At 37.0% G+C, this 26,793-nt stretch overlaps 1 protein-coding gene across 6 annotated transcripts; it reads left to right on the top strand.

The window, feature by feature from the left end:
• Nucleotides 1–246: 246 nt before the first annotated feature.
• Nucleotides 247–26,793, top strand: BRDT (bromodomain testis associated). Of its 6 annotated transcripts, none has more exons than XM_068690899.1 (18): nucleotides 247–346; nucleotides 4,464–4,708; nucleotides 6,772–6,909; nucleotides 7,630–7,759; nucleotides 9,394–9,560; nucleotides 10,596–10,964; nucleotides 11,550–11,678; nucleotides 11,862–12,050; nucleotides 13,312–13,493; nucleotides 13,564–13,853; nucleotides 13,940–14,053; nucleotides 15,810–15,953; nucleotides 16,799–16,860; nucleotides 18,055–18,247; nucleotides 22,480–22,544; nucleotides 22,907–23,106; nucleotides 24,835–24,997; nucleotides 25,686–26,793. In XM_068690899.1, exons 2-18 carry the CDS (start codon nucleotides 4,469–4,471, stop codon nucleotides 25,752–25,754), a joined length of 2,844 nt encoding a protein of 947 aa, XP_068547000.1. In that variant the 5' UTR covers nucleotides 247–346; nucleotides 4,464–4,468; the 3' UTR covers nucleotides 25,755–26,793. The 6 variants fall into 6 exon arrangements, with proteins under 6 accessions (XP_068547000.1, XP_068547001.1, XP_068546997.1 ...); XM_068690900.1 differs by having other exon boundaries at nucleotides 313–450; nucleotides 13,940–14,020; XM_068690896.1 differs by having other exon boundaries at nucleotides 313–450.

Raw genomic sequence — 26,793 nt, 5'->3', positions numbered from 1 at the left:
GTATTTATGCATTGCTTATACCATAACCTAGTATAATTCAGAATAACTGACATAAAACATTAGTGTTATGCATTATCTTTAAGCTTTAAACTTTAAAGCTAAGATTAGAAAATCAAACCAAAACCAGCCTAAGCAGAATCACTCATATTTTTACATCCTTCCACCTTGTTTTATTGATTAACTAGCAAGTGAGTAGGTCTGGCATAAATAGCCATCTGGTGTGTCTTAGGCCTTAACAGCTGTTCCCACCTTCTACTGACAGCCTCCCAATTATAACTGCTCATAGGGCAAATCTTAGGTAGGGTTGTAGGTATGCAGCTGTGTTAATACTGAGGAGGAAAACAAGGTGAATAGATTATAAACGCTTCTCTGCTCCTTTTTCTGAAGCCACATTCTTTCTTTTCCCTTTAGATGGAAAGGAAGTGAAGTTTGGTGTTCCTTAAAACCAAGGTAAAAAGGATGTCTGATCTCTTTTGAGGGTAGTTACTTGATTTTGAGTTATTTAAAGCTGGTAAAAATGGGCTTGTTATGGTAGGAGCTGTGAATTGATGGTTTTTGTGGATCTAATATTTAAATGGCTTGTCTCTACAGTTAATGTTCCTTTGAAGTTTCCCAGGAGAGGTTCTAAAGGTAATGAAATAGTGCTTTATGGGCAGTTGTAAGAGGATAACTGTTTCTCTGAAAGAAGGTGTTATAGTACTTAAAGTAGGCTAGACTTGTCTCTGGGTGGCCTTAGTAAGTCAACATAGGAGGGTTTTTCCAATATTTGTTTTTAAAAAATGCAATGACTAATTATCAATTTAACAAAAAGCTGTTAAAAAGGCTCTCAAGAATGAAACGTTCCTAGCATATAGAACCTGATAATATCCTTCATAAAGAACATAGACATAGTCTAGTGCTTCTTTGAGTTGCTATTCTTGACTATGTTGAGATATATAGGTTGAACTTGAGTAAATATAAGGCTGAACTTTAACAAGAGGGAGTAGTCTTTTTCAACAAGTTAGCTAATACTCAGAAAGCTATCAGAAAACAAATATCTTCTTCTTAAAAAGCATAGCATAGAAGTCTATTTAAAAAAAAAAAATCAAATTGCAGTATTTCCTTTTCTATCTCCAATTTCTAGCTTCTGTGCTTCAAGTGGGAGGGTGAACAACTTGCACTTCATATCATAAAACGTGCTTTTTAGCAGAAAGTATCTGGAGAAAATGATAGTGTGGCCTAACAGATGAATATAGGGGACAACTGACTTGGCTGGGTTGTGGGGCTCTCAAAGCTGCCTCAGAACTTCTCCTAATTCTTCTAATAGACTGGTTAAATGTAGACCCTGTGTGCCTGGATTTTTACAAGCTGAGATATATAGATTGATGGAAAGGTTAGTTATTTAGTATAATGCATGGAAGTACAAACTACATGTATGCTTATCTGGAGTTCAACTCAAGCCCTTCAGCTTGTTTTAAATTGTAAGCTCTTCCTTGTGGGAAAGGTGACATGGCAGTAGAAATAGTTTATATTCAAAGCAGCTTTTTGGGGGTGGGATGCAGCCATAAGTTCAGGGGAGTGTGTATATGTGCTTTACATGTGAAGTGTATATTGGGTTGTGAGGGGAGGACACCACTTAGTTCTTTGTGCATGTTGGTATAAAACCTCTCTATGTCTATAGTGCTGGAGTGGATGAGGACGTTACTGCTTCTGCAACTCTTATTCCCTTATTTTTTTTTCTTCCCCTCTTGCTAGACTAAGAAAGACCTTGATGAGATGAAAGAACTTGGTATTTGGAATTTAATTGGCCTTCCAGACTAATTTGGAAGTTCTTCATAAAACTGCCTATTAAGTTCTAACCCTCTCTTGTTTTGGATACTGTTACCTATTTTTATGTCTCCATCTGAAGAAGACATACAAGTTCCAAGACTGGGTAGTTGGTAATAAAAATGCCAATGTCACTTTTATCTATTATGCAGATGTTGCTATTTTCTGAGGCACATGAACACTCAGTGTGTGTGCAGCAAATTCCAGAGAATGAATGAGTGTTGCTTGTGCAGAGTGAGAGTAGGATTGATGCCTTAAACTTGGAGCTACATCTTTAGAAGGTATCATAGTGACCTTGCTACTGGTTTGTGCTGGCAGGGAGGGAGGGCTTGGCCCTAACTACAGGGACAATGCCAGTAAAGCTGTTCTTGATGCTTCACCTAGCTGGGTTCTCTCTGGGTAGCTAAGGGCATCTCCATTTGAAAGCATGCAATTAGTGGTCAGACCAGGTTAGTCTATCAGCCTCTCCCTAAGAGAAAATAAGACTGCAGAACTGACAACTATAAAAGACACTATGCTTTTGTGCTATATTGTCAATGCCTCAGCACCAGTAGTTAGCAGATGAAAACTGAACTTCTATAAGGTAACTGGGACCTCAGTATTTAAAGGTAAGGTGTTGCAAGTTATGGTGTTTCTAAGTCTTTCAGGAAGAAAGCAATGAGAACGGGGGGAGGGGGAGAAACAGGCTGTAAATCACACCTGAATTCAAAAGGAGACTTTCCCTAGTCCATCACACTCTAATATGTACTACTGTATCAACTAGACTTGCACAACCAAGCAGCATTGAAAAGCTTAACTTCGGAGTCAACATACTGTTAAGCACAAGGCGGGCAATCTTCATCTGTAGACTACAAACTCTTTTGCGTATACTTCAATATTTTATTCCATAAAAATAGGTTCCCCTGGCTCTGTTGAAATCTGCTTTAGAGTTCTAGGTTTAGTCTCATCAGAACAGGCAGACTACGCAATGTGACTACATTTGAACTTGAAATTAACATCGTTTGTGATTTATGACTTGAAACTAAAACTTTAAGCCCAAACTAGTAAAGCTTTCTCAAGTGAAATTGTGTTCTGAAAAGTAACAGTCTTGAAACCTTCTGCATTGTGAACCTCAAAAAGAGGTGATCTTGTACTAAATTTATTACTGTTTTCTACACAAGTGTATCTCACAGCCCAGAACTGTTTCTAGCTTTAAAGACTGGTTGTATATGTTCCCTTTATTTAAGGAAGTCCTTTTACTTTGATAGCAGTACTGTTTGATGAAAGACATCTGTGTTAATGACTAGATTGAACATGTGTGTGTGTGGGGAGGGGGAACAAAGCTCTTTAGCTTTTAGGGCTTTGAAATAGGCTTGCTTTTGAATGCAGGAATAAGAACAAAAATGAAAATGTGTGATATGTAATGTCTCATGGGATCTTACAATTGTAAGAGTGGGACAAATACTATTCTTGTAGCGTGGTGGTTACAATAGCTATCCAGCTACTTATGACCTTTTCTAAAATTGTCATGAAATACTATGTATAGTGACCAAAAGCAGGCTACTAGACTTTTTTTAAGGAAAAAGCAGGACAACTAGAGAATAAAGTTTGATCTGATGAATGCATAAAAAGCAACTGTTATATGGGTAAAATGAGGAACTTACCATAGAATGGTTTGGGTTGGAAGAGACCTTAAGGATTATCTTAATTCCAAACCCCCTTGCTGTGGGCAGGGACACCTGCTAGACCAGGTTGCTCAAAGCCCCATCCAACCTGGTCTTAAAAAGTTCTAGGGATGGGGAAAATGTGAAAATGAGGAATGTGGCTTTTTCTCTCTTAATGGAGTGAAGGAAGTGGAACCATCATCTGAGTGTTTAGAACTCAATGACCTAAGAAGGTCATTGACAGGATTTTCTGTAATTGTGCTTGGTGAAGGTCTTGCCTAGCTTAGTGCTGATGTTATACATTCCAAACCACAGTCTCTCTGCCATGCAAAAGTACCTATGTGTTCTACTCCAGTGCAGCAATACTATGCTAGACAAATGCAAATTACCACAGCTGTTCCTTGAAGTACTCTTTAATAGATTCAAAATGGGATGGGGGAAAATGAACATTTCATGATTGTATGTAACAAAGCTGATGCACACTGGCAGAAAATGCAGTTGTGCATTTGTGCAAGCCTGAAAACCACTGTTAGAAAATGCACTTCTAAGCTAAAACATAGTGTTGGTGGCTGCATGACTTCTGTGAGGTGACTTTGTGGAGATGCATGAGTAAGGAAGTACATAGCTGTTGCTGCTTTTTGCTAGGTGAGACAGTGCAGTGTAATGCTGCTGTTTATTTTTAGGTCAAATGTCTTCCTATAAGACTCTATCTGTGGAGGTGGGGGAGGTAGAGAATGTCTTTCTGGACTTCAGTAGATGAACCTGAATGAGGAAGTGTGTTTCTAGGGAGACCTTACATGTCTCATGTTTCTTTAAGCCTCTTCAAATATAGCTGTTTATAACCTAAAGAACTGAACTTAGTAGTTCAGCGCATCTAACTAGGCAATGTGGGGAAAAAAAAAGTGCCTTGGTTAAACTATGAGGACATGCCTATGACTACAGTATTGATACTTTGCTAAGAGAATTAGGTCTAGATATCTTTACTGAATAGTATTTTTTTTTTTCCACCCACAGGTTAGATGTATAATGAAGATCTTGAAACAAGTGGATATACATCCTTGCTGAAGATGTCTCTTCCAAGCCAGCAATGTTCCAAAATTGTTAACCCTCCTCCACCAGAATATATAAACAATAAAAATGGTGGTTGTCAAACAAATCAATTGCAGTACTTACAGAGAGTGGTCATGAAAGCCATGTGGAGACACAACTTTTCCTGGCCATTTCATCAGCCTGTAGATGCAGCAGCACTGAATCTTCCTGTAAGAACCAATTTGGAAATATAATATTTCACATACTAATACTCCAAGACTTGTGAATTAGCTTAAATTTTTTTCATGATAAACCAGATTATGGAAGACTACTGTATCATGTGAACTGCTTTAATTACTCCAAGAACTTCCAGTAGAAAACTACTTTCTCTCTGGTTCATACCAGATGCTGCATCTTTGCTCCTTTTCCTTTCTGAGACTGTTGCAAATCAGTATTTCTGTAAGAAACATGAACAGCACTTAAACAGATCTTTTGGAGCTTCTTAATGAAGTACTGGTTTAGCCATATTTCTTAATGCTGTTTATAATGAGTATTTTTCTTTCACTCTATTCTTAATGGAAGTGGCCAACCTCTTTACACGGTAAATACTTTTATGATGGAACAGCAGATCTGATTGATCCTAAGATAAACAGGCAAATTTAGATTCAGTTTGATGTGTAGAAGTAATTACAGTTCAAAGTGACTTGGCGATTTTGCCCTAAAGCTTCTAAAGAAATTAAATGACTGCAAAAACGGGGAAGAAAAAGGAGATATGGTATAATCATACTACAGCGGTAGAACATTCTTCTAGGAAATGTAAGGTCATGTTTAAATTCCTGTCCCTGTTCTGTATTGCCCTGTGACTTTGCCAGGTACAAAAGCAGGACTTAACACATTCCTGGACAGCACAGAATGTCTTGTGACAAGCTAGATATACTTAGACTCCATTTTTGGATCACCCCATCTTTTTCTGTCAAATGAAGACAGTGAAATGCTACTGTGTCAATTATCAAATAGCCTGGAAGGTACTGCTTTTGCTAAACGAGTAGAAATTTATGAAATAAAACCATGGCATGGCTACTTCAATTCTTTATTTTCCAGCTTAATGAAATGTATTTACATCTCTTAAATCTCCAAGACTAATTCTACTAAATTATTGGTCCTGTTTAGGCAAACAAAAGCCTTTACCTGCAACTGTTTCTTATGAGAAACTAATTTGTTCAGTTTGTCCGAAAGCAAGGTGACTTTGTTATCTTACCTTTTTTCCTTCTTGGGAGGAACTGCCACTTATGGTTAGAGGTAATTCAATCAGAATTGTGGCGACAAATGCAGCTGGCCTCAGGCCTTTTCTGCCTCTCTGGGTTTCTAAGCCAGATGTTTGTGTTCTGAAAGTATGAATTAGTTCACTTGATACAACAAGCAAAACTCTGGCTTCATGGCAAGGATGGTGAAGGCATTTGACTCATTTGCCTTTCTTCTTGTTAGAAAATGCAGAATTGATGATGGTTATTAGTTGCATTATTTAAGTTTTCCTGTCATTGCTTTGGTAAACTCCAAGTCTATGCCACGATGTATTTAGCTTTCTAATTTCACTGAAACAAACTGTTAGAATACCTTCAGAAGCCTTGTTTAATAGTAACTTTACACAACTGCCATATGTATGCGCGTTTAGTGGTGATATTCCTATCCTGATTTCTTAAACACAGTGTTAAGAATTGGCTTCATAATCTCAACTACAGGCTTGTAGCAGTGCTGCTGACACAGACACAATAGTTCATGTTCCTATTGCATTTCAGTCTTCTTGCATCCTCACTAGACTCTACCTGAGAGGAGAGGCAATATGACCCAGTAGATAAGCATTTGATAAGCGACAGTGAAAACTTGGCTGCTTCTCCATTTTTGTCAGCAACTAAGTCATTGTCTGTCTTTTAGATTATTTTTTTCCCTACTCTGTAAGTTGGAGTGCTACTTCAAGTAAATGGCCTTAAGATATCGAGTATATACTTTTCATAAGTACTACTACAAGTATAGCTCTGGACCCTGTGGAAACAATTCTTTGGAGTTTTGAACACTCTTGATCTTACATGAAAGAGTGAGGAGAAAATAGAAAGTGAAGAGTTCCTGAACGCTTCTATGGTACCTATGACTACAGTGCAAAATTTTCATTTAAAAAAATATTCCATCCAACATAATGAAGTCCTTCTCTTGCAATTTACCTTTCAAAACTGTCAGATTCTTCATGTCCTAATACTTAAAAGATTTGATATGTGACTATCTCTTTCAAAAACTACAGGATTACTACAATATTATAAAGAAACCTATGGATCTGAGCACAATTAAAAAGCGTCTGGAACATAATTACTATGCGAAAGCAGCAGAATGCATTGAAGACTTCAAAACTATGTTCTTGAACTGCCACATATATAACAAGGTATGTGGAACATGACCATCTCTTACTAGTAACCAATGAGATTGTAAGTACTGGTTGGTATTCAACCTGCATGCTCCTTGTCAGTGTCTTCATTTTTTTTTTTTTGATACTAGTTGCTTTGAAAAGGGGGAGGGCTTTGTTCCTAGGTTTAACTGAAGGCATAAGTGAAGCCTAACCTGCTGTGACAACAAATGAATGCATAGTCTTTACTGCACAAGTTTTCTGTTGGCAAAATTTCTAGGCATTGTTTACACAGATCCTGAATGGCCCGATGTAAGAGCTAAAAAAACTCAAGGCCAGCTATACTGAGCTATGCTCCACTACTCCATTAAGTTTATCTAAACTAACCTACCTTGAAGTATGAGCATCTCCCTGAGCTTGGATGTTTGTTGGCTGTGCCTTAGTATCATCTTTGAGCTTCAACATCTTCCTTCAGAACACAGGAATAAAAAGAGAGTTGCAGCTCTACCCCCTTTTCCCTTTGCTAAGGGAAATATGTGGACATATGGTAAGGAGGACTGTGCCCAGGGACAGTGAGGGAAAGGGTCTATTATTTCATCATGAAAACAACTTCTATTAGTGCTAGAGGGCAGGGATGATAAGTACCTCTCTGGTACTGGTGGCTTGCTTCAGTCTGGTCAATACAGACTATGGTTAGTTGAAGAGGTAGCATTTTATTGCAACTTCTGCACTCAGAATGTTACCAACTGTATTTTGCAGCCAGGTGATGACATTGTGTTTATGGCCCAAGAATTAGAGAAAGTGTTTATGCAGAAAATAGCACAAATGCCACCAGAAGAAAGACTACTGATTCCCAACAAAGGAAAGAGAAAAGGAAAGTCATCAGAAGGTAAGGGCTATATATTGAATTGTTAACATATTAAACAAGCAAAAGCTGGGAACAGGGAATCCTCTAACTCCCCATCTCAGCCCGAGAGTAGTCATGATGCTTTCCACCTTTCCCAGAACATATCAGATGAGAAACAGTGCAATGAAGCTTTAGCAGATTCAGTACAGGCATAATATTTTCATAGGTTCTTTTTTCTACTAATGAAATATATTTGAAAAGGGGAGAGAAGTCAGAATTGGCAACTTCACTGGTAGTGTAATAGCACAGTTTCGCAGGTGAAATCTTCTTGCCCACAAGAAGAAAGATTCAGTCAAGGCATCTCAAACTTAGGAGAAAATTATGTAGTAGGTACTTCAAGCTATATTGGGAAGCTTAGTTAAGAGTCCAGGAGATCGGCTGCAACTACTCATCACTGACTGTCTTTAATTGCTCTTGTAATTTCCTTCACTACCCTGAAAAATGTTTCACTTCTACAAAGTGATTGCTTCAACATCTAATTTTTAACACTGTTAGAAAAATATTACTAGAAGTAGGACTAGTAGTGTTTCAAATTGTATGTGCATCTCTATGCATGAATTTGAGGACATGTAATGTAGACTCCCAAATGTGCCTGAATGTACTGCTGTCAGTTGCTGGGAGTATGCTAGCTCTAATGGAAAGATGCTGTGCCTTAGAAGGAGCTTGTAGCACTTCTTCATTTTGATACCTCTTAATGATTATTTGACTTCTCATAGCTGTTAAGCAGTGATTTTTAGCTCAGTTCTTACAGGTGTTCTTACAACTATGTTACTATGAAACTCTTCGGTGTCTCATGTTTACTTCATTGCCTTCTTCCTGCTGTTAGTGATGTGCTGGTCCTTGCTGCTGCAGGTATCTGAAACAATTTTTTTCCAAAATAGCATTACTGCTTGATAAATCTCTATTTTTTGTCTCAAAGTAAATTTGAGGAGCAACACTATCTTTCACAGTGATCTGTTAGATAAGTATGGAAAAATCTGTGGATAAATTGATTCCTTCATAAAAATTTCTGAATGGGATTAGGAAGAAGAAGAGAATGCTCAGCTGACTTCCTACTCATTAGCTTGAGAGAAATTTCAGGTAATTCATAATCTTGGGAGAATATTTTCACTGGACGGGTAGAATTGGCTCCCAAAAAGTCTTCTGAGAAATTTGATGGAAGCTGAACTAGCTCTTTGGTTCTCAAATTACTGCAATAATTTGAGATGCATTCATAATACTGTCTTTCTGGTATTAAAGCTGTTTAATACCCTGACCTGCTTTACACACATGTAACTTGAACAACTTTTGAAATGTTTGAAGCACTTGGTTTTCATGTGTATGTAGAAAATAATTTAGTACTTGGCAAGAACTCTTTAACAACATAGGGGGGTTACTATGATGTCTCTTTAATCTCTATTCTGAAGTTAATCCATGGTTTTCTTGAAGCCAAGTATCCATAACCTGGCACAATAATCTAGCTGATGGGGCAAGTAGGGAAGGACAACAATGTTGCTATACATAATGCCTTTGTATAGCTTGGGTGTAGTTCCATTGAAAACTGTCCAGTATGATCATGAAAGAAATTAACTGTTGCATTTAAAGCATAACTTAAAACTTTGTTTTAAAATAACCAGAAACTCAGCAGCCCAACCCTAGAACTTCAACTAAAGAGAGCACAATGCAGAAACAAGCTGACAGTGGTGAGCAGCCTCCAGTGATGACTCAAGAGCAGGTTACACTAACTCCTTTGTCTGCAGCTCAGCTGACTTCTTCAATGCCAGATGCAGTCCCTATAACAAAAGTAAGTTGTCTCAAACAACTTTCAGAAAGGTATTGAAATTACTGCTCCAGGTAATAACAGCAAAACCAAAGTAGCCATGCTTATAGCATTGTCTCTTCAAAACTTCTACTGTGATAGAAGATACCTAGAGGACTTAAATTGCTTATTCCCTGATAAATAACAGGGCTAATACTAATTTTCAGAAATATGCAGAAACTGGGATAACTGCTTGCTAAGTCTTTTAAATATGGTTTAAAGACTGATTCTTTCTTAGAAACAGAGTAAATTAAGATGTTCATTCTTAAAGTTCTTTCATCCCTCTGCAGGTTTCATCTTGATTTAAAATTGTTCTTGTGGTCTAAATAAAGGCTTTAGTAATAAAATAAAGTTTTTTTCTAAGTTCTATTAACTTCCTTTTTTTTTTTCCAATTTAAACCAAATACTTGAATCCCCCAAATAGCATGTTTAACTAGCTGGGAGAGGTGTTTGTAGTCCACAAAAGCAAATTTTTATATGAATTGTATGTGAACAGCGACACTTTCAATCAAATAGGCTTGTAATGGATTAGCTTTATCTTCCTCCAATGAGGAACAGGCATGTGCACCACGCTTTCCAAGAGGGTTTTTACACAATTACACTGAACAGCTTGACCATAATGGTAAAGTACATGCATTTCTTCTAAACCCAATACAACCCAGGGTAAAAATAAATGATAATCTTGTATATAAATCCCTCTGCTAGGTTTAAAATAAAGTCACTTTCTCTTCCCATGGTATTCATCTTGTGGGTATCTTATAACTTACTGTCTTCTTGATAGGTTGTGGGTAGCTTTTAACCAACCTACTTTTCTTTCCCATACATTTCAGATTAAGCTTGGCATTGGCTTGTAATGCCTTGTAGACTCCATATAAACTTGTGGATATACCAAGTTCTTCTAGTTTCATTACCTGTAGAAGTTTTGACAGTCTAGATTTTCTCGTGTAGTCTCAAAGCTGACAATTCTCTCACTGTTCTGGATACATGTATTTTAAACTACAAAATCTTACCTTTTTCTAGACAAAAAAAGGTGTGAAGAGGAAGGCTGATACCACAACTCCTATGACTTCAATATTCAAAGCAAGCAGTGAATCTTTGGCAACGTTTAATGAAAGTAAAGCTATTAAAGCATGTAGAGGTGATGAATGCATGATACCAAATAAGCTTCTGAAGAGGGACTTGCCAGATTCTCAACAGTCTCATAGGTTTCTTAAAAAAAAAATGTTATCAGAACAGCTAAAACATTGTAATGAAATCCTTAAAGAAATGTTTTCAGAGAAACATTTGGCATATGCGTGGCCCTTCTTAAAACCTGTAGATGTTGCATCCTTCTCACTTGATGAGGAACAGGAGATCACCAAATGTCCTACAAACCTAGGAACAATTAAGGTAAGGGAACTGGGCAATTTGTCTGCTTAAATCCAGTGCCATTACTGTAGTTATTTTAAGTCTTAATTGAAGAGGTGTCATGAAAGCAACTTCTGGTTTGAAAGAAATAATGGGCGTAGAACCTATGTACAGTTCATTCTTCCAGGAAGCCACAACTTACTACAGAAAGTCTGTCTCATTGTGACTATGTGCATGCTGACTAATCTACCTTGAAAAAGCTAATTAAAGATGTGGTGGGAATTACCCTTCTCCATGAAGTGTTTCCAAGCAGGCTGCTAACAAAACATATTAAATAGCCTTCAGTCTGCCTGCACAATGCTGTTGCTCTTGCTCTATAAAACTGCAGTTTTATAATGTTTGCACCTCAAAGTCCTTGGAGTGCCCTGGAGCCTCAAACACTGGATATCTGTGGCACCTTTTTACTTTTTCTGTGAAAAGGATCCCTTCTAGAAGGAGATATTAGTGGCAGTAGCTTACAAATACTGGGTAGATCCATTGGGGTTGAATTATTTATTACAGATCCACTGTTGCAAAAAGGTACTTCTGAAGTTAACCACTAAATGTGTTTAATTTCCTTTCCTCCAGAAAAAAATGGATAACTTTAAATATAGAGATATACAAGAATTTGCCACAGATGTTAGGTTAATGTTCATGGATTACTACAAACATAATTCTCCAGACCATGAAGCAGTTGCTATGGCAAGAAAACTTCAGGTGAGTTATTCTTTAAGTCAGATTTGAAACAAAATAGGAGTAAAGATTCCCTTGGTCATCTTAAGTCCTGATGTAGCATCTACTAATGTTACTAATTACTATGTTGTGTAGTTCTAGAAAACAAGCAGCAGCTTCACAATGCTTTGAGAAGTGAGCTATTTGTTTCTAAACTTAACTCTTTAGGATGTTTTTGAGATGCACTTTGCCAAAATTCCTGATGAACTTGCTGCAAGTGTTTCTCTCCCACTACACACAAGAGAGATGAGAAAAGTTTATTCTAGTGACAGCAGTAGTGATGACTCCTTGGAAGAGAAATCATCTGAAGACTCTGAAAAGGAGAGAAGAGCGCATCTTGCAAAGCTTCAGAAGCAAGTAAGCATTAGTACTCAGTGTGTGGTTGCTGAGTGTAATCTCTCTGATAGTGCTCTTACAATTGTCCATCCGAAGGCTTAGCATTATGAATCAGTATTTACAAAATTCTACAGTCATCTTGATTTCTTAATACTAAACTTTACCTGTGTTTGAAAACACTTGCAAAGATTTTTAATCTGGAAGTGAATAGTGCCTCAGCAAATACAAACTATTTTTACTGAAGCATGAGTCTAGTGTTCTTGCCTAGTGTCTTTTCAGATGAGATTTCTCTTGAACAAAAATAAGACTGTTGCCATGATACCATGGATGAGAGCATCCAGATACTCTGTATGCAGCTTAGTGGCATGTGATTCTAAATGTCATTTGCTTCATGTGGTTGAAGAGCTCTGGTATTATGTTTAGTGTTTCAAGGTGTACTAGTTCCTTTAGGTAGTCATGAATATGCTTTTAAACCTCTTAAAAGCAAGTCATTAAATTCTACTTGAGAAAGCTCACTATGAAATAAAACAAAGGAATTTCATGCTGATGCCAATAGCATAGCTTTGTTTCACTGGCTAATAGCGGTCTTGTTTTTGCATGAGCATATCACTCTAAACTACTGCTGTATCTACAATCCAGGGAGAAAATTAGCATTTGTCCTGCTAGTTGAGTTTTCATTATTTACCAGAGTAGTACATATCCTATGAATTCGTGAAATGTAGGCCTGAAGGTAAATACTATTGAGAAGGCTCTCTTTTAGAATTCTAGTTGAGTGGGATTAAATTCTAGTTCTCATTCTTTATTCATCTTTATAATCCCTATAAGATTTAAACAAACTTGCTAGGTTTAGGTCTTTCTCTAAAGCTTAGTTATTTTGTGACATGATATGGCTAGCTGGAACAATAGCTGATGTTTACAGATTGAAGAAGACCAAGCCCAACTTAAGTTAGCAAATACAGGTATTTGGGAAACACATGAATGCTTAAATTAAAGAGAAGCTGCTGCATTACTCCTGCAGTGTTTTTTTTTTTTTTTTTTTTGCTCTTCATAGTATACTGGAAGACATGCTCCTAGAAATGCCTACATAAAATAAGTAGCTTCTTCTAAATACTTAGTCTGTGACTTTGTTTAAAGAGTAAGATGTTTGGGGGGGGAGGAACATTAGAAAGTAAATACTATTAATATCCATTTGGATGCCACAAGCCTCCTGTGATTTATAGGAACAGATCATAGTTTTCTACTATGTTACTTAAGACTCAACTTTTTATTTTGGTTTCGGTAGCTTAAAGCTATTCACCAGCAGCTACGGGCTTTGACCAGAGCATCCTTACCTGGACTGAAAAGGAAAAAAGGGAAAGCTAAAAGGGAAAAAAGGAAGAACAAGGCAAAATCTGAAATAAAAAGCCGCATTCAAAAGAAGAAAGACCTAAAACACAAGTGGAAGAAAAAGCAGTCTTTAAACATGTAAGTGTGGGGGACTTGTGTGGGTGTTAAATTATTTTAAACTGCTGTTACTGTGGTATACTTCTTACAGACAACCAAAGAAAACCACGCAGCAGATCTTGTTGGCACATAAGTCAGAAGATGATGGTGCCAAGCCTATGAATTATGATGAAAAAAGGCAGCTGAGTTTGGACATAAATAAACTCCCTGGAGACAGACTGGGGAAAGTAGTCCATATAATACAGTCAAGAGAACCTTCTCTGAGGAACTCTAACCCTGATGAGATAGAAATAGACTTTGAAACTTTAAAAGCTTCAACACTCAGAGAACTAGAGAAATATGTGGCAACCTGTTTGAAGAAGAGACCAAGAAAGCAGCATGGTATGTAGCATAAGTAATGCTTTGAAAATGTCTTATTAGACCAGTTCTCTGTTTTGCTGCAATGTTAACTTCTGTTTCATGTACAGCTAAAAAATCAGAGAAGTCAAAAGAACAATGTAATTCTGAGAGGAAACGAGAGCTGGAGAAGAGACTACTGGATGTCAATGGTCAGCTGAACCTGAAGAAAGGGAACTGCAAATGTAATGTGACTTCCATTCACAACAAATAGCTTAAAGTGTTGTGCCTGTGTACTCTTATGCTGTTAGGGGTTTTCTCTTCAGAATATTTGGGTCTTAAGCTTCCCTTCGTCAGTCTGAAGATTGTTCCTAGGGTGTCACAGCAGCAAATTAGACAGGACAAGTAACTCATTGGAAATATCTGCCTTATTTCTTTTACCTAATCCTTTATTAAGGTAAAGATGGTAGATCTTGCGTCTGCAGTAGAAGACAAGATACAACAATGGGGCTTGTGAAGTTGATGTCAGGCATGCTATAGCTGATGGCCAATGGTAAACTGAGAAATCCAACTAAAGACTGTTATCTCTACCCCTAATCCTATTCTTCTGGATTAGACTGCTGAAGCCTGGCCCAGTGCATTCATGTGCCTTAAAAGGCTAGTATAGATTGAATAAATTTAGTACCAGAGCTGTTTCTTTAAAGAAATAAGCAATACCTGTCACTCCAGTGCTTTGATATGAATCTTACAGTAGTCTGGTTTTGATCCCTTCACAGTGTAAGGAACACTGAACAAATCCTTTACCCTGACATATGAAAACAAAGAGGAGGAAAAAAGCCCTGCAATTTTACTTGTTTATAATTCACTTTGTCTAGCAGAGATCCAAGAATAACAAACTAGTTATCCTGGTTTGGCTGCAGACTCACTATTGCCATTGTGCTAGCAGAACTTCTGTATCGACAGCTGTCTTTAGGCCTACAGAATTGCCTTAGGAGACTCAATTCAGTTTTTCAGGCAATAATGCATTTCAATATCAAAAGCCAGAAATTCAGTACATCCTTGACCATATTGACAGTAACTGATGGATCTCATGCAAGGAATGAGAACAAATCAATGTGGCTGTTACTATTATAGGTCAAGTTGCTCCTCATTAAACTAGTGAGTACTACTATTGCCCTTTATTGAATAGCTATTAAGCTCCTATGTGAAAACACTTTTCTGAACTGATAGAAGCAGTCTTGCAAGGCATAGGCTTGTGTTCAACATAAGCTCAGGCAACAATTTTCCTGTCCGGTAATACACAATGGCTTGAAAACATCCTAGAAAGAACAACTGTAAGAAGCAGCTAAAATCAGTTGCTAAGACCCTTGGGGAAAGGGTGGAAACAGGCTAGGTGATCTTTAAAAGTAGCACTTGGCTTCTTTAAAAGGAAGAGCTTAAGCAGGCATTTAGCAAAGACGTGTCCAAGGAAACAGGTATGTGGCTTCTTTTTGTTAAAACTTCTGTTGGAGCAACACACTTTAAAAAAAGATTTTTGACTATAAAATATAAACTAAGTTAAATCAACCCTGCAGATGCAAAACAATCAGATGGTGGTGAGATGGCAAAAGATACAATATGATGATTTTGGGGTACATATGGCTTGGGAAAGAAGAGTTATATATTGATAAAGGCCTCAGTGTGCAAGTTTGGCAGTGGCAACAAACAGAAACAGACTTCCCAGCAGGAAAACTTCTGGGGAAACTTCTACTTGAACTGGTTTAGCAGAGGCTATAACCTAGGATTACAAGTTGTGTGGTTACAGCTCCTCAACTTAATCTCGTTGATATAACTAGCTTGCTGCTGGTAAATATCCCTCTTCTATAAAGATTTAAAATCTACTGCTAAGCTGACAGAGAAATGGTAGAAGACCAGTGGGAACACAGGCCTGCTAAGGTGGTTCCTAGTCTTGTATGTGAAGACTGATTGCAGGGTTCTGAATTCTTCCTGTTTGTCCTTCAGTTGAAAGCAATGCTGAGTCTGGTATTGGACCAAGCCGACTGAGTGACAGCAGCAACAGTAGCAGCTCCTTGGGCTCTGGCAGCAGTACCAGCAGTGATACCAGCAGTGATTCTAGCTCCTCAGAGAGCAGCAACTCTGAATTAGGTCAGAAAGCTTCATTTTGTTTCTGTTCAGGCAGAATATCTGCCTCTGGACTTAGTACCTACTGCTCCAAATGCTTACCATGAATCTGTCATTCTTGTTTACTTGTTCCATATTAAAGGCTTAATTCTAGTGCTATTAAATGAATGTCTTTAAACTGAGATTTAAAAAAAAAAAAAAGTGAAACCTATCAATGAAGAATTCTAGGTTAAAAATCAATGAAGAATTTTAGATTCTTTTGCTAGTAAGAGGTCTGTATATCTAACTCGGGCATCTGGCTATCAGGCTATAGCTTGACTGTTATTTTACTCATTTTTGAAAGTGTGATTTATGTTCATTGTTCAGTATGCCACACAAAGAGAGCCTTACCTTGTTGGTGAAGTTTAGTCCCTAAGCCTAGGGATAAAAGTACCAATATTACCAACTGTAGAGCCAAACTCTACCCTGCTGCTTAAGTTGTCTCAAGCATGTTCAAGGGATGCTAGCATTGCAGCATCAAAGCATTGCAGTGATGCTTCTAGGATGCTTTGTCTGTTTGGGACAGAATAGACTTCCCAAATGTGAGGTGTAGATATCTGTATGTGGTAACAGTCTAAGGTTGGATGAATCCCGTGCAGGCTTCTTCAGCATGGAGAAGCAAATGCAGTGAAACTGTTGCAGCAAAGATCTTGTTTAACTTTATCAAGTTCAAGTATTCAAGATAATGTTTCTTTCCATGTGAGGTTTGGCTCTCTGGGTACGATTGCAACTTATATCTTGTATGTGTGAATAATGCAATGTATGTGGATGACTGACTTCTTTTTTTTTCCTTCCTGCTCTTTCTGCCCTCACTGTGTTTACTGTTACAGAAACATGCTCAAAACAGATTGAAACCAAGCAGAACTGTCCAATTTCTATGGAGCAACCTCAGGTAAACTGACTGAAATGTATATAATGTTTTTGCTCTAAGCAGTTACTTGTTACATGCAATGTTATTGGAAATCACATTTCCCAAGCTCTACTCTTTAAAAGAGTAGAGCTTGGGAAATTTATGCCTGTTAAATTTATGAGTATAGCTTGAATACTACTTGTCACATAGGACTGACTGAAGTAGATTTAAAAACTTGTTTATTAAAAGTAGTTTTAGCTGTACAGAAGCTGAGGTACTGGGAGAACTTTTGTTTTACTCCTTACAAACACAAACATTGTGGTAGCTCACTGTTGGATGAAGGGAAAACATAAGGAGAAAATGCTTTGCCCCTACTCTCCCACCCACCAAAAAAAAAGCCTTTCTAGCTTAGTCTTTGAGTATAAAATTGACTACTGTGCAAACCTTGCTTATTTTTCCCTGCTTATTTTTTTATATATGAATAACCTCACTTCTACACACCTTAATTGCATGAGTATCCTAGGTATTTTCTGCTATATCTCTGTGGTATCATTTTGAGCTACAGCAAAGTTGTATGTAGAAACACTTAATGCCTCTAAGATTGAATTGCTCTATTCCTGTATATGCAGTGGGTGTTAATTCCTGTCAGGGTTGTCTCTGCCTTTCACAGCTTCCTTTAAAGCTTCCAGAGATGGAGACCTCAAATTTCAAAGCAAGAAGGATGAAGGCTTTGCAATGATCTTATGACAGACTTGCTTTCGTATAAAGTACTTAGTTTGATATAGGAATCCAGCCTGTGAATTTGCAAGGATGAAGAAGCATCAGCTGAATAATAGTCAAAGACTTGAGGGGAGGAATTATGCAATGCTTTTTTGTGCTATAAAGCTCAGTCTCTGCAAAAGCAAAATGATGACAAAAAAATGGAGAAAACAGAAAACAGGATACAGGAATTAACTTGCAGCTTGGTCAGTTACAACAATGCCAAAACGACTTAGAATAACAGCAGACATAATACTTCACAACAAAACGCAGTGTGATCATTTGGTGATTTTCTGTATCTATCAAACAAAGGTAGGGCAGTTTATTTCATAGGGCTTTTTTACCTAAACTCCTTAGTAACACCGAACTACAAATACAAGGGCTATTAGATCCTATAAATAGTTAAAATGAGGAAAGGGGTCAAATAGTTACTAAAAATTAAGATTTGACTTAGTAATTACTTCAATCTCCTTCCAGAAAATACCACTGGGCTTACAGAAGATGCCCTGTGATGCTGTTCTGCAAGTACAGCCCTCATCTTCTACCAGTAGCTTGCAAACTTCTGGATCATCTGAATTGCACCAGCCATCTCCAAATGTGCTACAGAGGCTTCAGACTTTACAGACTAGATCTCTTAAACCACCAGAACAAAATGCCCAGTCTCCCTCAGGTAATATCTTTATGCAAGAACCACGCTATTTGATTGAACCCTGAAGAAACAAGGGGTGGCAGAACTGATGTTCTTACTGGCCAATAGGCTTATCTTAAGGTTTTGGAGGCATTAAGTGAGTAATAACACAAGTTCTTGCAGATTATTGCAGATTCTTGTAGATTATAAGGAGCATGATGTAAATAAAAGTATGATCAGATAGAATTTGACATTACCCTGGCACTTATGCTGGGGCAGAAGAGCATTAAAGCAGGGAGATGTGTTCCCTCCCTCAATAAAGAGAAGCAGTAATTGGAGACAAAATGGCAAATGATGCCTTAATGAATCTAAGGTTACAAGAAGTATTCAACATCCTAGGGCAGGAATTAAATGCTTAAACCCACCACCACTGAAGTTAACATCAAATTCAATATTAACTGAATTTGAGAGCCTCAGGTACTCTGAACTGGTTATTGCTTGCTATCCAGATATATCAAATGGAAGTTGCTTAAACTTGATTAAGTAGCTGTTCTTTTTCCCTCCATCACATCAAAAGGTCTACTAACTTAGACAATTCTGAGGGTTTGAGTAAAAGACAGTTTGAGCTAGTTGCTGATAATTTGAAAAATGAATTTAAAAACAAACAAAGAAAAAACTAATAGAAATAACTCTTACAGTACAACTAGGATACACAGCTTCACAGCTAGTTAATCCATGGCTGTAAACGGTGACCTAATTTTGAGATGTAGGATTATTCTTTGCAAGATATGGGGAATCAGTCACATCTTTATTTTCTTGGGTATGATCACAACTGTGTGCTCTGCACGATGTTTCAGGCACCCAAATGTCTGAGTGCTCCTAGGACAAACTAGCCTTTTGTCACTCAATGTATACATCCTCTTCCAGAGGTGAATGTATCTCTCCATCACATTCACTTCAAATAGCTTTTTTTAGAGCACATACTTACTCCTTTAAATAAGATCTGATGTAACACTCTAGGCTTGAGCATGATGCAATGAGGTTGCTTTAGATCTATAACAAAGCCCTTACCTCTAAAAGCCTACTAAATGAGTAGTTCTCATCCTTTAATAAGAATCTGAATTCATGGGCTGCAACATAAAGGGAAAGTTGACACTAGCAACTTCAAAATGTACTATAAGGCTTCCTTTATTTCTCTTCAGTGCTACAGGCTAAACTCAAGTAGCCCTGGTAGACAGTCAAAAACCTACCCTGTAAACCTGCAGTTGTGCAAAACAAACGAGCAATTAAAGCTGAGAGCTTTGTTTGTAGCCAGGTTTTAATACCTTTATTTTTATTCCATGGGTTGAAATTAACTCTTCTCTTGGAGCTATGAGTGCAAGAATGTTTTGTCCCTTCTTGCAAGAAACAACTTACTCATAATTTGCATCCACTATCTAAGGTCTCAGTAATATTGCAGTCTCAATATCTTCTGTTGTTCAATGGCTACTCTACTATGCACTCCTGCACAGAGAAAAGGTACCACTGAACTAAAGTAATAGAGCTGTTCTCTATCCTGATTTGTAGAGGAGGGGCAAACAGCTTTACAAATGTAAGAGCTGCCTTCTGTCACCTCCTATCACATCATACCATGTTAAGGGTTAGGAGCTTATATCAGTTTATATTCTACTTTGTCTGTTGCTTAGAATCTGAGCAGTTCATGTTATAAATCCAAAGTGTTAATTTAAGAACACACTTTGACTTAAATGAATTAAATGAATTAAAATAAAATAAAATTAATTAAATGAATTAAATCTACTTCTACCCTAGTGTTTACAGAAGCTAGAGGGGCAACAGCTTACTGCTCTGATTCCCTATCTTTCATATTGTTATTGTATAATAACCCATATATTAAGCATTCCAGGGTATATTTTGAAGTCTAATTTCCTCTTCCAGGTATGCAATATAACTTCCCAGGTTGCCAGTGCTGATTGAGTAAAGCTGAGAAAACAGCTACTATAGACAAATCAAACTTCAAAAAAAGGACAGTGAGAGAACCATTGATCTGGTATCTTTAAGTCAAGAGCAAAGTATGTACTAAAATAAAAACTAATTGATAACCAAGGCTATCACCTTAAATGTATAGAACCTGGCTTAAAGAAATAAAACTTCAAATGTCTGTACACCACTCTGTTTACAAAATAATGGGATGCTGTGCAGTTCTCACTTCTGTTGACTTGCTCCTTCTTAAAAGGAAGTTAAAGGGATGCTATGTTCTTGTTCTGTATTTGAAATATATAAAGCACTTGACTTTGATTAAAGGACTTATTTATCCCTTGTACTGAAGTCAGAAAGTTAAGTAACTCAGTATTCCAGGAACTTTGAGAGCACTGATCCTCCTCTTGCTGCAGAACTCTAGCCTTTGAATTATGTTCTGCTGAAGCTCTTTAGAGCTCTTTGCTCTGTGCCTTTGGATTGAGAGTAATGTGCTTAACTCTTCACCCTGGGACAAACTTGCACTTCTTACATGAAAAGGGGTTCACTGAAAAAGACTGCATTGGGCTTTGTGCATATTTCATACTGAAGACTGAGCTGGACACAATCTCAAAGCTGAGAACCAACTGTTACAGAAATTATTTTTGTTCCTTCTTCAGTCTTCACTCTCCTAATAACTTCTGTACCCTTGAACAGGGCAGGGAATAAGCTTCTGAAGACCTGATGAAAGTAAAAGGCACAGCCTTATCACTGAGCTCTTTAACCCTGGCCAAAGAATAGTTCTTGAGTTACATTTTAAAAAAAAAAAAAAAAAACACTTGATAGTCCCTGATGCTCTACACATCATCCGTATACATACTAATCCATTTTTTTTAAACACTTGTAACAGCTCAAGCAAATAATCATTCCTTAAGTTTCTAGGCCTTCTAAGACTTGAATTCTACCATGAGACTATCAAGATCGTGCTTTTCTATTTTGTTTGTAAAAGGACTGGGAAAACAAGCAGGAATAAAGCTTGTGGGAAGGGTGGGGGGAAGTAAACATAGCCCAAAATTGATCTTTGCATACTTAACTGTTTATTGCTTAGTCTTTATTCCTCTTAATTTTTATTCCTAACCTTCACATAATTTCTCCTGCACCACTCTCTCTTTTTCCATTCCTTGCTATTTCAATTTTGCATGTGTATAGCTGTAGAAGGACTGTGTTTAATATATAAATACTCAATGAGGAGACTTTGCCTTTGAGTACATATGAAGTTCAGCATTTTGTTGCACAGCAGACCTTTTAACAGTGTTGAGTGAGTGGTTACGTGCTATCTACCCCTTCCATAATAGTGGTGCCTTCTATAATAGTGTTGGTTTGACTGTTCCTGCAATTATACATGCCCCAGATGTTCTCAGCTTTATCTAAGAAAAACCTTTCCATTATTAAGACCTCATAACAAAGACCAGAAGCACTGGGGAGGGAGGGGATGACACATTGAATTTTGGCTGGTATTTGTTTTTTAAACAACAAAAGCTTTGTCAATCTGGAACTGCGAATCTAATTTATTTTTCTATCGATGCAAAGTGTAGAGTGCTCAGGACTATACATGCACATAGGTCAAATAGATTTTTAGGATGGGTTACTTAAAGCACTTATTGAATTTTGTAGATGATCCTACTGTCAAGCATTTCTGTAAGGCTACCTGCCTATGAAATGATCTCTTGAATTTAGACTTGTTATAATTCTGGTGCTGTGTATCGCTGAATTCACTGGTGGATTATTAAAAAGATTTACTTGTGAAACTGTTATCTATATCATTCCTTAGATTGAGGGTTTGTCAGTGAGAGGTTCTGTAAATGCTGGTACGGCTGTAAGCAGCTTCTTAATGCTTCAAAGTCCACGGTTGTAGATGCTTTGATGCAAAGCTTCAGATTCCTGTATTATTTCTAGAGCTTTAACAGACATGACTGAATTAAAATGCATTTTAAGTTTGCTTCAGTTAAGTCTTCTTGGTAGGTATAACAGTTCAACTGAAATTTGTTAGAACCAAGTGTTAATTTCCTATCTGTAGTTGAACTGAATCATTCTTTTCTCTAATCCAAACTGGAAAAAAGTGGTCCAAGCCAACTTAAAGGCTAAGAAACATACCTGGCTCTGGGAGTGTTTCTGAAATTTTGAACCAAATGGGAAGAAAAACCTACACTATGAATCAAGTCATTTTATAGAATGACCTAATATATTATCTTTTAAATTTGAGGTAACATAGTCTGTAAAATCAACATAAGTGAAAACCCTTTTTTTATTTTTTTCATCAGGTTATTGTAACACACATAATGGTCAAAATGTTCTAGAGACAAAATTCCAATTTTCTCCAGGAAAGGTAGGTGAAGTCTTGTGAATTCATGTTTTCTGGAATTAAAAAATGGAGAGGTGGGCATAAGAGATCGGATAAGAATAGCTATAAATGCTTTAAATGATAAATGACTTCTGAAGTATTTTGCTACAAAATCTCAAAAATTGGTGTGTAAACGCTTAGACTACTGTATTTACATAAACATTCTAGACAAGCAAGGATGTTTTGTTGCAGATGGTCCCAAATAAGCCCTTCAAAACAATATTGTGCTAATGTAAGATCTAAGCAGATAATGGACGACAGAGTAAAAATAAAAACACCCTAGTATCTGTATTATTGCTTCTTCTATATCTTCTGTTTATCTTGGTTTTCCTTTTAAATAACTTCAGGATACAGGAATTAAGAATATAGATTCCTGGGTAAGCTTATGTAAAACGATGCTTCCAGCTCCAATAAAAACATCTGCTGAGAGTTTCAAACAATTCAGGAAAGTGGCATTAGAGAAAAAGGATGGGCAAGACCAGGAATTAAAAAGGCCTTTGGTGCAAGCTGAGAGGGAACTGCAAAACCTTCCTCAAGAAAAAGAGAGGTTTGTAACCACATGTTTAAAAGTTATTTTTTGCTTATGTGTTACCTATGCACAGGTTTTACCATCTGGATAGCTGAATAATTTTGTGGACTCTCTAAGAAACATAAATCCAGCCTCAGGCTGCTTAGTTGATACAATATGTGTGTCGCATCATGAATAAAGATACAAAAATGTTGAAGAACCAAAGCTTTATAAACAGTACCATTATTTAAAATTCTATAATAAATACTGTTAGAGTGGATGCTGTTACAGTTAAATAAACTGGCTAGTGACAGTAACTAGTGGAACATTGGCCTGATGCTCCACAATTGCACTTAGAATATAAGAAAATAAATGTACTAATGCAGTTCAGCAATTCACTAATGACTGGTTAGAACCTTTATGGAATCCGTTATGTATTTATGTATTACTCGATTAGTCAGAGGAGAGAAAATTAGCAGCTTTTGAGTTAATAAAGGCCATAGGCATGTGTATCTTGCTGTCCAAAACTTTGATCCTGGGTGGCTTGGCTATTCAGGAATAAGTGGTTCAGATTAGGCAGCTGCCAAGTGTCAGATAACCACCCAGTACTTCAGGTAGTTGTACCGCTCTAAGCACAATGGCATGTCCAAAATGCACAAAGTTGTTTGTTTTTGTTTTATTTTTCTCGAAATGTAGTCAAGAAGCTACTGTTGTAGTATTCAACACTAATTATTGGCAGCCACTGTTTTCACGTAAGTATCCCAGCCTGAGGTCTATTATTAAGTTCAGGGGGATAAGTGACTGCCTACTAACTACCACATTGCAGTAATACTGTAAATAGTTATGTGCTTTGTTATTGAAACTTGCTGTAGAACTTCCCTCTTTGGTACTCTTTTTTTTCCTTGTCTCTTTGTCCCTGTTCCAGAGTCAGTGCCTCATGCTACTGTCCATCACTGGCTGTCTTAGGATCACTTGTTTAGAGTGTGTTGGATCTCACTTGAAGTCCTCCTTCTCCTTACATTAGCACTACTGCTTTAGCAAGACTTGTTAGAGATAATAGTGCAGCCTATACCTAACAGCTACAAGAGCAACTGTTTTAGTTGGCAGTGACGGTTCTTTCCCTGCTCACTGACATGTAGCATAACCATTGTCAGTTCCAGGTAGTTGCCAGAGCTACTGAATCTTTTTTTATTCTTTTTTTTTATTATTTTTTTCAAAGACCTGACAGTTCCTCTTTGCACTTTTTTGCATCTTCTATAAATAATCCTTTGCAAGTCTTTAGGATGATAAAGATTCCCTGGTGTATGATACTGCTTTTTGTCCAACTACAACATTTTTAATGAAAGAGAAGCATCTATGGAATGACATCAGAGATGTTTGCCTGAAGTCAGTGAAATCAAACTCAAATAGCTAGTTGAAAAGGAAGAAGTTGGAAGAAAAACATCGCTGGCTAAGAAAGCAACAGAAAATTAAGTTTGTATGTTTATCAAAGAATGTGACTTAAATGAAAGTTTTGTGTAGCGTATATATTTAAATCCTGTGCACATATAGATGGGAAATGTACCATGGGCAGCCTTATCACACACAGCATAAAAATTGTGTGTGCCATATATCTTGGGAAGAGAAATTATGAATTAACATGTAAAATGGAACCACACCAAATGCCATTCACTGATTTATGTGCAGATTCTTTTCAGTTGCACAGGCTTGTTATGATGAAAATAAGTGACTTCTAGCATATGCTTGTCCCTTCTCCTTTCTCTAAAGGAGCCATGAAGGCACAGGATCGGATGTCATAGCAATAAAAGACTGCGAGTCCCCAAAAGAAGAGGATAAGACCAAACAGCTGCCAGAAGCTCAACAACACACTCTCAGTCAAGACCGTAACTTGGCTAGAAAAATGGAACAAGAACGCAGAAGGAGAGAAGCAGTAAGTTGCTGACTCTTTAAAAAAAAATAAAAAATAAAGATCAGGCCTTATTTTAAAGGACCTGGACAACTGAAACTAACAGAACTATGCTACCTGAAGAGTTAGTCCAGAAAATGAAACTGAAGACTCAAATAAATCTTCAAGTGGCATTACGTGAAAAGCTTGGTCTTGTTACTCCTATAAGTTTACAATAATTAATTGCACAGTAACATCAAAATGCAAAGGGAAATCCCTGCCCTGTTAATAACTTCAAATCTCAGGTCTTGCAGGTTGTCAGTCCTTGGCAACATCAAATGTACAATATGTCAACAAAAGTACTAGCCGTTCTGTTCTACTCTGAAATATCAAAACTGAGCCTTTATTTAAACTGACTGCATTTATTGGTATAGGTAATGAATGGTTTTTATTTGCTATGTTGAATTTTTTTCATAGTGTTTTACCACTGAATTTAAGAACTACAGTGTGATGAAGATCATACTAGATTCAGAAAAGGTCTTCTGAAGCTTTCATCCTGTTCAATGCTTTTCAGAGAGGACTTCAGCCATGTGCTTATGCAAACTTGTAGTAATAGGAAGCATACACTTTTTTGGAAACAAGTTTTGTGGGTTGTTTTTAGATCTTTATATTTGGCCTGCATAGTATTCATTACTAACTGGTCTGAAAAATACACCACTTTGCTTTCTTGCAGATGGCTTGCACAATTGATATGAATTTGCAGAGTGATGTTATGGCAAGTTTTGAAGAAAGTCTTGAATGAAAGCTGTAGTTAATGTAGAACTTAACTTTGACACTACTACCAACAACACAGCTTTGAAAATGTACTAGTTATGAGTTTAAACATTGTCTACTTTAAAGCACTTTTAAGCTCCCGTAAAATGCTTAATTTTTTATTATTATTAATATTAAATAAGCAAAAAAATGCTTAATTGAACAAGCTGAAAAGCTTGTTCATCGGCACAAGCATCATAAGATTTTTTTTTCTTGTTTACAATGTATAGACAATGTATAGCAATCTAGCCCACTGTGTAATGGAATGTACATGAGAAAGTATCAGCTTCTTGATAATTTTCTCTTGCTTGAATCCATTTTTCAGAAACAATTGAGAATGTTACACTATGCATGGCCAACTTCTCGTGTTTGTGTTAAGTCAGTGTACTCAATATGCACCTACAGAAACTACTTTAAATCATTCTTGTCAATTATGTGATTTCCATTAGAAGAATCACTTACTATGATGTATTTGCACAGAATCTGGACTGTGACAAAAGACATAATGAAAATTTCTGCAGGGTGTGTAATGCTACTCATAATCATAAAACAATATTTCCTGGAAATCTGTAATTTCAGCAGCGAATCTAACTCACAAATCCTGTATATTTGCATGTATTGAGGCACAGACATGCTGATCTTTCGTTGAATGTATTTTATGCTAACATAACGTTTGGATAAGTGTGCAAGCATGTTTGCCAGGTGGTTCTGATTCTTCATGGGAAGAAATTAAAATACTCTACTTCTCTCTCCAGTTTGAAAGGCTTTCTGATTAATGCAAGATTCTAATAATGTTGGGATACTTATCTGAAGTGGGAACTAGTCTAAAATATCTATTTTCTTCTTGGTTACATATAGCTTTCTCAGTAAACCAAATATAGGGCTGACTTGAAGAATTAATACCAAAATATAATGTGTACTGTAGAAAAGCTGGGGAAGAAGAGCCCCCATCAAGATACTCTAGTTCAACAGTTTGCAAACTTTTTTGTTCATCAATAAAATAAATGAAAAAATAAAGCATGCATCAA

Source organism: Anas acuta, chromosome 8, assembly GCF_963932015.1.
Source record: "Anas acuta chromosome 8, bAnaAcu1.1, whole genome shotgun sequence".
Classification (NCBI taxonomy): domain Eukaryota; kingdom Metazoa; phylum Chordata; class Aves; order Anseriformes; family Anatidae; genus Anas; species Anas acuta.
This window is presented reverse-complemented; position numbering and strand designations above follow the sequence as displayed.